We start from the raw sequence: 12,367 nt of genomic DNA, 5'->3' as shown, positions 1-12,367 counted from the left end.
CTCTTATGCGGTACTGTGTCAAAGGCTTTCCGACAATCCAAGAAAATGCAGTCCGCCCAGCCCTCTCTTTCTTGCTTAATCTTTGTCACCTGATCGTAGAATTCTATCAAGCCTGTAAGGCAAGATTTATCCTCCCTGAACCCATGTTGGCGATTTGTCACGAAGTCCCTTCTCTCCAGATGTGTTACCAGGTTTTTTCTCACGATCTTCTCCATCACCTTGCATGGTATACAAGTCAAGGACACTGGCCTGTAGTTCAGTGCCTCTTGCCTGTCGCCCTTTTTGTATATTGGGACCACTTTCGCCGTCTTCCATATTTCTGGTAGGTCTCCCGTCTCCAGTGACTTACTATACACTATGGAGAATGGCAAGCAAAGTGCCTCTGCACACTCTTTCAGTATCCATGGTGAGATCCCATCAGGACCAACAGCCTTTCTAACATCCAGATCCAGCAGGTGTCTCTTGACCTCCTCTCTCGTAATTTCGAACTCTTCCTAGGCCACCTGGTTTACCTCCCTTTCTCCTAGCACAGTGACCTCACCTTGTTCTATTGTGAAGACCTCCTGGAACCTCTTGTTGAGTTCTTCACACACCTCTCTGTCATTCTCAGTATACCCGTCCTCGCCTGTTCGAAGTTTCAATACCTGTTCTTTCACTGTTGTTTTCCTTCTGATGTGACTGTGGAGTAGCTTTGGTTCGGTCTTGGCTTTGTTTGCTATATCATTTTCAAAACTTTTCTTCAAAACTTTCATATCTTCAAATGCACCTATGACAGGTGCGCGCGCGCGCGCGTGTGTGTGTGTGTGTGTGTGTGTGTGTGTGTGTGTGTGTGTGTGTGTGTGTGTGTGTGTGTGTGTGTGTGTGTGTGTTCATATTGTTGCTGTTTCCGCTGCTAGGAAACAGTTATCGTACACATTATTATCGTGTAAGTTGCTGTGTTCTCGTCACGTATTACCTAAAAAAAATATTATTATTTTTGTGATTTTTTTTAACTTTATTAAGCTCTACTGGCTGTTATAATATGAAATTCATTTATGTCATATTGCTTATAAAACCCCTGAAACGTTAATCATCTTCTGCGTAAGTGCGTATTTACTGTTCTTTATTCTAATACAATAATGACAACAATCCAGAAAGGCCTTCCCAGTGAACAGAATATCCAACAGTGGCGTTGGCTCGACGTTGAATTCATGTCTTCAACGTCAAATCCACGGTCATGACCTTGATTCAGCGTTGAATAGACGTTGCTATTGGGCATTGTGGCCACTGGGTATTGGGGCACGCGAAGCCGCTCGTTTATCTACCCAAGTGAACGCGTTCAGTTATCTAACCTTCGCATAAAAAAATAAGTCAGCGACCGCGCGTTTATTATTCCTATTAAAAATGTACGCGTCTGCCTCTGTAAAAATGGAAGCATGTCTGTAAGGGAAACGAATACGAAACAACATATATATATATATATATATATATATATATATATATATATATATATATATATATATATATATATATATATATATATATATATATATATATACATATATTTATTTATATATTTATATTAGTGGATTGGTATTTGTTCCGGGTGGGTAGTGGAGAGACCCCAGGATATCCAGGTTCGAATCCTCGAGGGGTCAAAGAGTTTATAGTGATTTATAGCTTGTGATAAGGAATCGTTCTAGCTTATGTATCCTATACATACATATATAAAGCAAACAGAATGCGTAAATTAGCTCAGAAAAGTAAAAAAGCTAGCATAAGATGCAGGCCTGTGAGCACAAGGTTCATATGGGATCTGAAGGCACGATAGGAGCTGGAATATGAGGATTGAGGGGCAGAAATTGTGTCCAAACCCATTTGGACCGTGGGGGATCGAACAAAGACTAGCAAAAAGCGAGACCGTCGCGGTAACGAACAGTTCAAGTGGTTGGACAAAAGAGTATCTCAAGTTAGCGACGTTGCTAATGAATACAAAAACCCTTCTGAGAGTAACAGCCTGGAAACTTTCACTATTCTTGGAAAGCTATTCAAAGTTGGATGCCTATTCTAAGTCACATGATTCCTAACTGCCTAAGTTAAGCGCTAGCTATCAACTGTATGAGATGTAAATTATTACTGGGGTCCTGTTGCCTATATCCTCGGCTTGCAATCGAGGATCGATCCCCGAACAGGACGAAGAGAATTCGGCAAGCTGATGTTTATGTTCACCTAGCAGTGAACAGGTACCCAGGAGTTAGGCAACTGTTGTGACTGCATCTGGAGAAGGAGGTCAGTCGTTTGCCTAAGACGGCCTCGAGAAACTCCATCAAGATATCTATCCCTTATTACGGTAGATCTTAATGGGAACGGCTACTTCAGCCATTTTCAGACAAATCAGATGTGTAAGTGTTCCCGTAATGTATAAAATTACTCACATTTAATTAATATTCCCAGTGGCCTCCGGTGAAGGGCAGGAGAGGCAGAAGCGAGAGTGGAAGTTGGGAGACGAAGATTGAGAGAGATGGATGGTTATGGACCAGAGGAAGTGAATTGTGTCCTCAGTCCTGGTAAAACCGTTTTACTTCAGAGCAAAGGAATTGAGCTCTGAGTCCTCGAAAAACACTTTTAGCTTAAAGCAAAAATATTGAATCTTTTTGTCCTGAAGTAAAAAGATTTGTACCTGAGGAAATGAATTTAGGCTCAAGTCCTGGAAAAAAATATATATTTTGGACCAGAGGAAGAAAACTGAGCGATTAGTCCTGGAAGTTTTGTATTGTTTGGATCAGAGAAAGAAAAGTGAACACAATTGACTTGAGAATGGTCCAGGACGGACCGAAACGTCGTCGTCCCTTCACTTTCTAGTGTGTGGTCTGGTCAACTTACTTTTACCACGTTATTGTGTCTCATCGCCTGCAAGTGAACACAGAGTCCGGGGAAAATGACACAGTAGAAGATGCTTGAGTCTTCCCTTTAGGAATGATGACAGTGGACTAGAGTAAAAGAAATTGTGACTTAAAATCTAGAAAAGGGGGATTTCGGACCAGCGGTGTAGAGCTTAGCATCGAGTCTTGGAAGAGAGGTCCTTCAGTCTGGATGACTGTCATGTGGGACTGGAATGGCTCGCCAAGTCCAATAAAAGAGAGACAGTATAGCACTGTGGAGACTTGTAGAGTGACATAAAGAAGTCGTACAGAGCAGGGAACAGTCCTTGAACTGCCTGTGAGAAAAAAAGTCGTGGAATGGGCCCCTGAAAAGGATTGTGAAGAAGATTTTCAAGAGGATTCTGGAGAGGATCATGAGGAACCTTGGAATGAAAATTAACTTTAGAATGTTAATTTTAAAACTTCCATTCAAAGTCTGGACAACATTACAAATACTAAGAAGATACGTGCTATAATTATTCATCTTAATGTTATGGTTATATAAAATCAAACCTGGCTTCAAGAACGACTAGTTCAACATCGATGACTAAAGGAAGTAGCACGGGCTATGGTGAACCTGTAGTGGACTTACCCGGCACAGGAGCGGGGCTGAATGCTCTGTATGTAAATTGGTAGAAGTGAGAGTGTGTATTCAATGTTGGGCGAAAGAGAAGCAAGGTGGTAACCAGTAGTGGGCATTGGGTAATCTTGCCCAGAATTCTTGTTAATTGGCTGGGGCAGTAAGTGGAGTGTGAATTGACAGTTCTGTCTGGGTCTTCTAAATGGAAAGATGTACCTAAGTGTAAGCTGGCTGCTGATTGGGTGGAAGTGAGTGTTTGATATGCAGTACTTCGGCTATGTCTGTTCTCCAATTGTTGAATCTGTCAATTATTTAGTGTTGTTGGTCAGAATATGTCTGGCGATGGTCTAGCTGTGCGTTGAAAGGATGTGAACTTCAACAGAGCCTATTTTTTTTTTTTTTTGCTTTTTTGCTCATTTTCACGCGCATTGAGAAAGATGTTGTTGTCATGCTCCAGCGTCTTCAATAAACAAGCAAGGCAAACAAGATCTTTTTTAGGGATTGACATTGCACAAACGGCATAACTATTTAAGATTGTATGACCTTAATGGGTCCGTTGCTGCCAAAATGATTGGACAAAATTGCTAATTTCTAATCAAATTCATTAATAACACAATGCAACGCAATTTTTACTCCTGTGTAGTAAATGTTACTATCCAGTTCTTATGCCTCCAAAGTACAGCCTTTTATCCCCCACAAACTTTGCTTTGACCTTTGTCTCAGACAGCTTAGGCAAGGCGTCTTGAAGGTACCTGAAGGCTACCGACTTATGGAACAAGGTGTCTCGGCTCTAGCTAGGGAGTTCAAGTCCTTCAAGTCTATTCAAGACGTCTTCCCTAAGCTGTCTGAGGTCAAAACAAAGCTGGAGGGGGAAATAATAGTAATGTGTCTTTTATACTTTGGTTTCAAAAGCAATCAGAAAACAACATTACTCAGGAACAGATTGTTACACAGTGAAACAGGATATACAAAGTCTTACAATACTGGCAGAGTTAGTGCATATTCGTCATCTGAGTATCAGAGAATGAAAAGTCTCTGATATTTGAGACTGATACTCGAGACTGATACTTGAGACTCAAGTCTTAACTTGAGTATCAATGTCTGAAAGACAGCGAAGGAGGTATTGAACTATAAATGAACTTAGAAATAGAACTTGAACTAGGAATAGCACACCCCCTTTGATGGCTGACACTTTCTCAGTATGAAGAGAAAGGTCTTCAATGAGCAGGTAATTAGCGTGTCAGAGAGACACAAACATGATTGACAAGGAAACAAATTAGCGAGCTAATGGAGAGAACACAAAATTAACTGACAGTCAAAAAACGAGAACAGGAAAAAAATAGATATTGTCTTAATTTACAATCAGTTAGCTTAAGGTAAAAAGCAATAAAACTCTGAAAATCTTAAAGTTTTTCAGCATTCTTTAATCTCTAATCTCCAGCAGCATTATGAATTTAATGATATTGACAAGGTAGTCAACATGCAATCACAGAACTACTCTCCTGACGAACAGCTTAATCAACACCTGAGTGGTGCGGTAATATCCTGATAACTGACAGCCAATCAGGTTGCAAGACATAGGAGGATGTCCAGTTCTGAAACCACAGTTAAAAGTCCTACATTCTTACTGATCAACACATTTCTTGTGTGAGTGGGGGGGGGGGGAAGAGGCGTGTTTGAACTGATGGCCAATCACCACGAGTGGCTAATCACCACTCAGTAAAAAAGGTGGGAGGTGTGTGACACTCAATAAAACAATTGGGAGGTATATGGTATTCACAAGAGCCATAGATATAATTAAACCAAAATTAAAACTGAAAATAATAAAAAATAAAATAAAATAGAGAGGAAAACCCCAGAAGTAAAAAAATAATTATCTTCCCTGATAATCTCCTTCATTTCACTACCTACAATGTTTAAACATTAATATATATTCTAATTCTGCATTATACATCGCCGAGTTATGTTCAACAAACGAATACATCCTTCAGAATAAATTAATGCAATAAATCCGCATCACAACAATACATTAAGGATCGTGATGCTCCATAAAACTTAATAAATTCCCCTGAAATTTATTTTATTTGAAGAAGAGAAGGGTGAGCAGTTTCACTATTTGTTGAAAAGGGAGGAAGGAGAGAAGGAATAATCGGAGGCAAGAGGAGGAGAAGGAGGAAGAGGAGGAGGAGGAGGAGGAAGGAGAGTAGAGGAAGAGGAGGAGGAGGAGGAAGGAGAGTAGAGGAAGAGTAAAGACAAGGAAGGAAGAGGTGCATAGACAGAATAGGAGAGGAGGAATGTGAAAAGAAGTGCAGGAGAAGGAGAAGAAGTAGAAGAGAGAGAGAGAGAGAGGTGGAGGAGAAGGAAGAATAGACGAGAAGGGGAGGAGTACACACCTAATAGTACATCCCTATCAGTGTCGACGGGAGAGTGAGGTCTAGCTCTTCATGCTCCACCTAGTAGCCCTTTTGTACCTGTTGCTTCAAAACTTTACTATTTTGACGTTAAAAATATCTTTGTCGAACCTTTTCTTAAAGTTGAGAATGGAGGTGGATTCCACAACTTCTCCTCCTAGTGAATTCCACTTGTTGACCACCTGTACAAGGTACTTATTTCCTTACATTTGTTCGGCTCATTTGTGTTTCCAGCTTCCACTTGTGTCCTCTTGGCCTACTGTCTTTCAACTTGAAGAGGCTGGCATTGTCCACCTTGTCTATTCCCCTCAGTATCTTGTACGTTGTTATCATATCTCCTCTATTTTGTTCTGTGCTGCAAGGTTGTGAGATCCAGTTCCTTCAGCCTATCCACATAATTTAACCTTCTAGGCTCCGACACTAATCTAGTATCAAACCTCTACATTTTTTCGATTTTAGTTTTGTTACACAAAGTATGGATTCCAAGCAGGTGCTGCTTATTCCAGTGCTGGTCTAACAAAAGCTTTGTAAATTGCTTTTAACGCATCCTGATTTAGGTTTCTAAACGACGTTCTATTATGTGCCAGCGTCTCATATGCTGCTGATGTCACCATGCCTATGTGTGCCTCTGGTGCTAGGAAGGGAATTATATCCACTCCCAAATCGCTTTCTCAGATTCCTGCAATTGCCGTCCATGAATGGTGTAGACAACTTCTGGTTTTCTTTCTCCGTTCCCAATCTTCATTACCTTACACTTATTAGGATTAAACTCCAGCAACTATTTATTTGTCCACTCCTGTGGATAAACAATAATATAAGCAACGTGGATGAAAATAGTATAACTAAAGTCTTCATATCAATAAGTGTTTTCGTATGTTTATGGTCGTGAATATGAATTCACTTTTTAATTCACACGCGTGTATTTTCAATATATATTTATCGTCACCGGAGTTTGTTTACGAGACCCATGTGTCACATTCCATGCCTAAAAAAATCCACATATTAACTGATTACAATTATTATTAAACGAGTAAATAATAATAAAAAAGATATTTAGTAAATAGTTATCATTTACTATTAATCAAAGCACTTTAGAGTGACGTAGTTTCAGGTCTCTGTTACTATGTTGGTCTTTAAACTCGTCTTCATTATAATGCAGAAGGGGAAGTCTACTTAAAGTGTGTTCAGACTATGAATATTTTTGGGCCTCAATAAAAGCACAGCGGCGCGCGCCATAAAGATGGTCCGATATCGTGACATTATTAAGGCACAGAGCTAAATCAAAATTTATGTTTTGGAGTATCATAGACGAAGAGGAAGACAAGGAAGAAGAGGAGGAGGAGGAGGAGAATAAAAAAAAAGGCAGGGAAGTAATAAAATATGCAGGCGAGGAGTCACAATAACGTGGCTGAAGTATGTTGACCAGACCACACACTAGAAAGTGAAGGGACGACGACGTTTCAGTCCGTTCTGGACCATTCTCAAGTCGATTGTGAATGGTCCAGGACGGCCCGAAACGTCGTCGTCTCTTCACTTTCTAGTGTGTGGTCTGGTCAACAAGTAATAGAATAATTAGTACCAGCTAAATTCTTTCCTCGTTGAATTCATTCTCTTTCGTATATATTTTTTACACAGGTGGGTACAGAAGAACATGACTTCTGACTCCTGTTAACAGGCTGAGAGCTTTCCCTTCCCATAGCTCTTGGTAAGCCTTACCCTTCTAGTTTTACCTGGAAACACGACCTGACAATCGATTAACAACCATGTACCCAATTGATGCTGGGTAAACAGGGGCGGATAGTTATGGATTGGCGCCCAGTCAATCCTTCCTGACCAGAGCTTTCTGAATGTTATAAAGGTTCTTAGATATTTTTGAGCAAATGAAATGTAGCTATAGTCTGATACTTTACCATAATCAATTCTTGTCTTTTCTCCACTTTGTATACATGTTTAGTTGGGTCGTTATTGTATTGATTTGTTTACATTGTTTTGTCTAAGAAAACTAGACACCATGAGAATAGGGCCTACGAAACTAGACACCATGAGAATATGGTCTAAGAAACTAGACACCATGAGAATATGGCCTACGAAACTAGACACCATGAGAATATGGTCTACGAAACTAGACACCATGAGAATATGTTCATCAAAACGTAACACTCACCGTGAGGATGGTCTTCGGAAGATGTCTGTCGTCCTCCTCAGTGATCTGAGTTTCGTGCACGGCCCGGGGGAAGGCCGGAGCGTGGTCATTGACATCCTTCACATTGACCACCACTGTGGCCTCGGTCGACGCCTCCCCGACCCGCGCCTCCACCACCAGCTCGTGCTAACAACACACACACACCAACACAATTATACACAGAAGAAGAATCTTCATATAGAAGAATCATATATACTATATATGATTAGAGGTACATTGGACAAAATGTAGAGAAATATACACTTTAAAAAATTGATAAATCTGTAAATTTATCTAATCTGTACTCAACAGCAGTTAGATAAATCAGCAGATCAGATAAATCTGATCTGTACTCAACAGCAGTTAGATAAATCAGCAGATCAGATAAATCTGATCTGTACTCAACAGCAGTTACTGGGAGAAAATGGGTGAGGCGTTTGGCTTCTAACCTTAGACAAACCAATATTTCCATTTATAGCTAAAGATATATATATATATATAGCTGCCTCGATAGTGCATCGAGGAAGCTTAGGGAAGCTTAGTGCTGCTAATCGAACCCGTCCTTGTAATAGATCCTCGCATTTTGACGTATACTCTACCTAAGGCAAAAAAATCGACGCACCAGAAAATGGTAGCGGCTGACAAAATTGACACACTGTCCAGTTTTCTGTTTAAGGTCCTATGGTGGGTTAGGATAAGGGCACTTTAGTAGGACAGTTTCTTGACGCTGGGAAACCTTAGGAGGCCGGGCTGGTTAATTTTTTATCCTAAGACAATATTCGCATTCAAGAGTGACGGAACTGGTCGCTGAAGTTTTGTATGAGGATTTCTATAGATTACTTAACGCTACTTAGTCTCCAAGAATGGGTTGCAACATCTCCAGACGATGAGATTTTAGGTTGCAACATCTCCAGACGATGAGATGTTAGGTTGCAGCATCTCCAGACGATGAGATGATAGGCTGCAACATCTCCAGACGCCAGGAGGGTCTCGCTCAAGTTTATCGGTGAGCAGAGGAACCAGGATGATGTATGCAGAGGCGACAAACTCATTCAATTGAATGTTTTTGTAGGGAGTTAAATTGTTTCATTGATATATGCTACTATCCTGAGACGTATCGATCCAGGACCCGAGTATACCATTCCACTAGTCAGGGTCTCATAGCTATAAAAATATTGCATGTATATATATTCTCCTGGGGACCGTGTGAGTAAGCTAATGTGAGTAAATTGACTTCAGTACTTGTTAATTTACATCATCGGGTAAAGTAGGCGACTCCTAATACCCCAATTACCAAGTTACGTCTTTACCAATTCAAAACTAATTACAACTCAATTTGGACAGCTTAGAGAACTATGGCTCTCCCTGTATCGCTCTATCTCGGCACACCAGTCAAATTTCATGGCATCATTTTGGGTCTATATAACTGTGCACATATGTATATTCACAGATTAAGGAATATATTCACACACACATGATCTTCAAAAAAAATCATTCCGAATTTCGGGTATACAAGAAAGTCTATAAAGAATATTCGAGTAATGCAACAGGTGGCTTCAAAACTAAAATTTCCTATTAACATAATATACAAAATAGCAGTCATGAGTATTCTATACCTTTTCGAAATTGAATTTTTGGAATTAAATGTGAGAACAGAACGGTTGAAATTTAGAAAACGTTTATAAAACAAAAAACAAGCAACATGATTCTCGACTAAATTTCAAAGGGAAATGGACAGAAAATTGGAAAAATGTGGCCACAAAAACGTTGAAAATAATATTCATGACAAAACCCACAGGAGCCGTGATGAGGGTTCGAACCTATGCGCTGGGCGGATATCCTCGAGAGTGCAGTAGTGCCCCAGGTTACAATTCTTATGACCATGTCGTGGTGTAGTCGACTAGAGCGTGCGTCTGGGAACACCCGGCACATGGGTTAGAATCCTTAACACGGCTGCTGTGTATTTTCTCATTTACATATCAAAATAATGTGATTTATCTGTGTAATAATATTCATAATAATAGCTCTAGCATCAGCTACCCAGCTAGGAAATGTTCCAAAATATGAGAGTCGGAAGTTTAAAGATAAAACACCGCGGTAAAATTCCAAGCCAATAATCCATATTAAATAAGTCCCACCACCGCTTGAGGGTCGAACCCACCTGTTGTTGCTCTTCATAGTCTAGTGGCTGCAGGGAGAAGAGACGCCCGCTGGCGCTATCTAGGGAGAAGAGACCTTCCGCGTTGCCCTCCTTGATCTTGAATTCCACCGGCTCGCCTGTCAGGGGAAAGAGAGAGAGAGAGAGAGAGAGGAGAATCAGGCCGTGGGGAGAAGAGAACAAGAATAAAGAGACGGTAAATTGTTGAAAATAGAATTCTGGGAAGAGAAAGAGAGAGAGGGAGAGAGAGAGAGAGAGAGAGAGAGAGAGAGAGAGAGAGAGAGAGAGAGAGAGAGAGAGAGAGAGAGAGAGAGAGAGAGAGAGAGAGAGAGAGAGAGAGAGAGAGAGAGAGGGATCGAGGTAGAGCAAGAGGACAGGAAAGGACATATTTGTAGGTGACGGTGGACAGCGTTGAAAGATTGAGGAGATATCCAGTCAAGGAAATAAAATGAAAGGTGAAATTATGAAAAAGATATTAACGACAAGAGGACGAATTAAAATGGATAAGTGCACATGGGAAAAAGTGGAAACAGATAACAAGGTGCATAGCATAGCCTGGAGGATAAAGAAAAGCATATTAAAGAAAGCAGGAGGATCATCATTAGTCCAGAGTCCATAATACGGTGTTTTACCTAGCAATATATCCCTGAAATTCTGGCTGTGGTTGAAAACGTTAAAATGGCGGAGCTTTAAGTGTGAGGACAGGCTGTTACCTTTTTTTTTTATAAAGGTATAAACAAATACATAAATAATCACATAAAAATAATAAGGCACCAGAGTGCCACAATCAGATCCAAACCATACAACACATAAAACAAGGAAAACATAGGAACAAAATTACACAAACACTATACAAAGCAAAATACAACAAGAACATATCATAAACAAAATCATAAAAAGACAAAAAAAAAAAAATATGACAGTGGAGCGCCACAACAGACCAAAACCATACAATAGAGATAACACAGAAAACAGGAACATTAATAGTACACAAACACTATACAAAGCTAAATACAACAGGAACACAACACTAACAGCCGAGAACGAGTTCAGGACTGCAGATGTTTATCAGGAAACTGAAGATAAGGATATTTTTCACAGTACCCCTCTCACATAGCCCAATCCTCGCTAGATACCATCAAGTGAGACACTGCGGCAGTGTATAAATTCCGGGATAGGCCTCACTAGGCCCGCCACCACGACGGAAAACTGGAGTTCGGGATGTTGTGGCACCGGGGGCAGGGGCACGGGCGGCCATAGCACAGAAGACTGGAACTCAGAGGGCTGCTGCATGGGGGACAGCTGCACAGGGGGTTGGATGACAGCGTCCACCCAGCAAGCGTCCTTCTTCAACCGTCGACCAAGTCACGGGCCACACCAACGCTCACATCAGGAGCCACAACCCCCTAATCTGGGGAACTCAGACATGGGAGCGCGAGAAGTGGCACAGGGGCAGGAACTGATGCCCCCCCCCCCACACCATTCCCTGCTCCCACAACAGTGGTCACCCACCACCTCAACGAGCTCACCACTAGCAGGCCCCGAAAGAGCCCCTGGCAAATCACCACCATCATCCTCAGAAGATGACGAATCCGCATAGTCCAACACGTCGGCCCAGGTGACACAACGAGGGGGTGACAAACTAGGAGCCCTCTGCGAGCGCTTCGAGACTGGGCACAAGTCGTTCGAACAGTCTACAACCCTCAGAGGCGCCACAGCAGAACCACCAGGAGGCCGCACACGGTCCCGCATCTCACGATCACCAAACACCGCAGCTGCTTCGACTACCGGAGGCACCAGATCACACACCATCACAGACGGTATCGCATGGATATCCACAGAGACACGCACCGCACATATCCCCCCAGCGTGCGACAAGGCACCGCCAAAGTCCACCTTGGAAGACACAGCAACTGGAGAATTGAGAGGCGGAGGAGAGACAACACCCACCACGTCCCTGAGGCCCCCATCACCACCCAGGGGGGAGCAGCAGGGGGCCGGCCCCTCACTTGATGCATGCTTAACATCTCCAGACGGTGCAGGACTTCACCACTAACAGAGTCCTCTGGAACCTCTAGACGAGGGAAGTCCTCCTCCCGGAACAGGTTTGTGGGCTCCATGGTGCCCGCTCGGTAA

General features: G+C 41.8%; 1 protein-coding gene across 7 annotated transcripts in view; it reads right to left on the bottom strand.

The window, feature by feature from the left end:
- The window catches only part of LOC123755258 (putative neural-cadherin 2), an 872,905-nt gene that overhangs the window by 68,593 nt on the left and 791,945 nt on the right, over window positions 1-12,367 (bottom strand). For all 7 annotated transcript variants that reach the window (XR_011229174.1, XM_069327628.1, XM_069327634.1 and 4 more), the window contains 2 exons: window positions 10,235-10,350; window positions 8,056-8,220 (listed from right to left, as the gene is read on the bottom strand). Coding sequence is in view for 6 of the 7 variants with exons in the window: in XM_069327628.1 (XP_069183729.1) it covers window positions 8,056-8,220; window positions 10,235-10,350 (281 nt within the window). In the remaining variant the exon portion in view is untranslated. The remainder of the gene's footprint in view (window positions 1-8,055; window positions 8,221-10,234; window positions 10,351-12,367) is intronic.

The sequence above is a fragment of the Procambarus clarkii genome, chromosome 20 (assembly GCF_040958095.1).
Source record: "Procambarus clarkii isolate CNS0578487 chromosome 20, FALCON_Pclarkii_2.0, whole genome shotgun sequence".
In the NCBI taxonomy this organism is placed as follows: Eukaryota; Metazoa; Arthropoda; class Malacostraca; order Decapoda; family Cambaridae; genus Procambarus; species Procambarus clarkii.
This window is presented reverse-complemented; position numbering and strand designations above follow the sequence as displayed.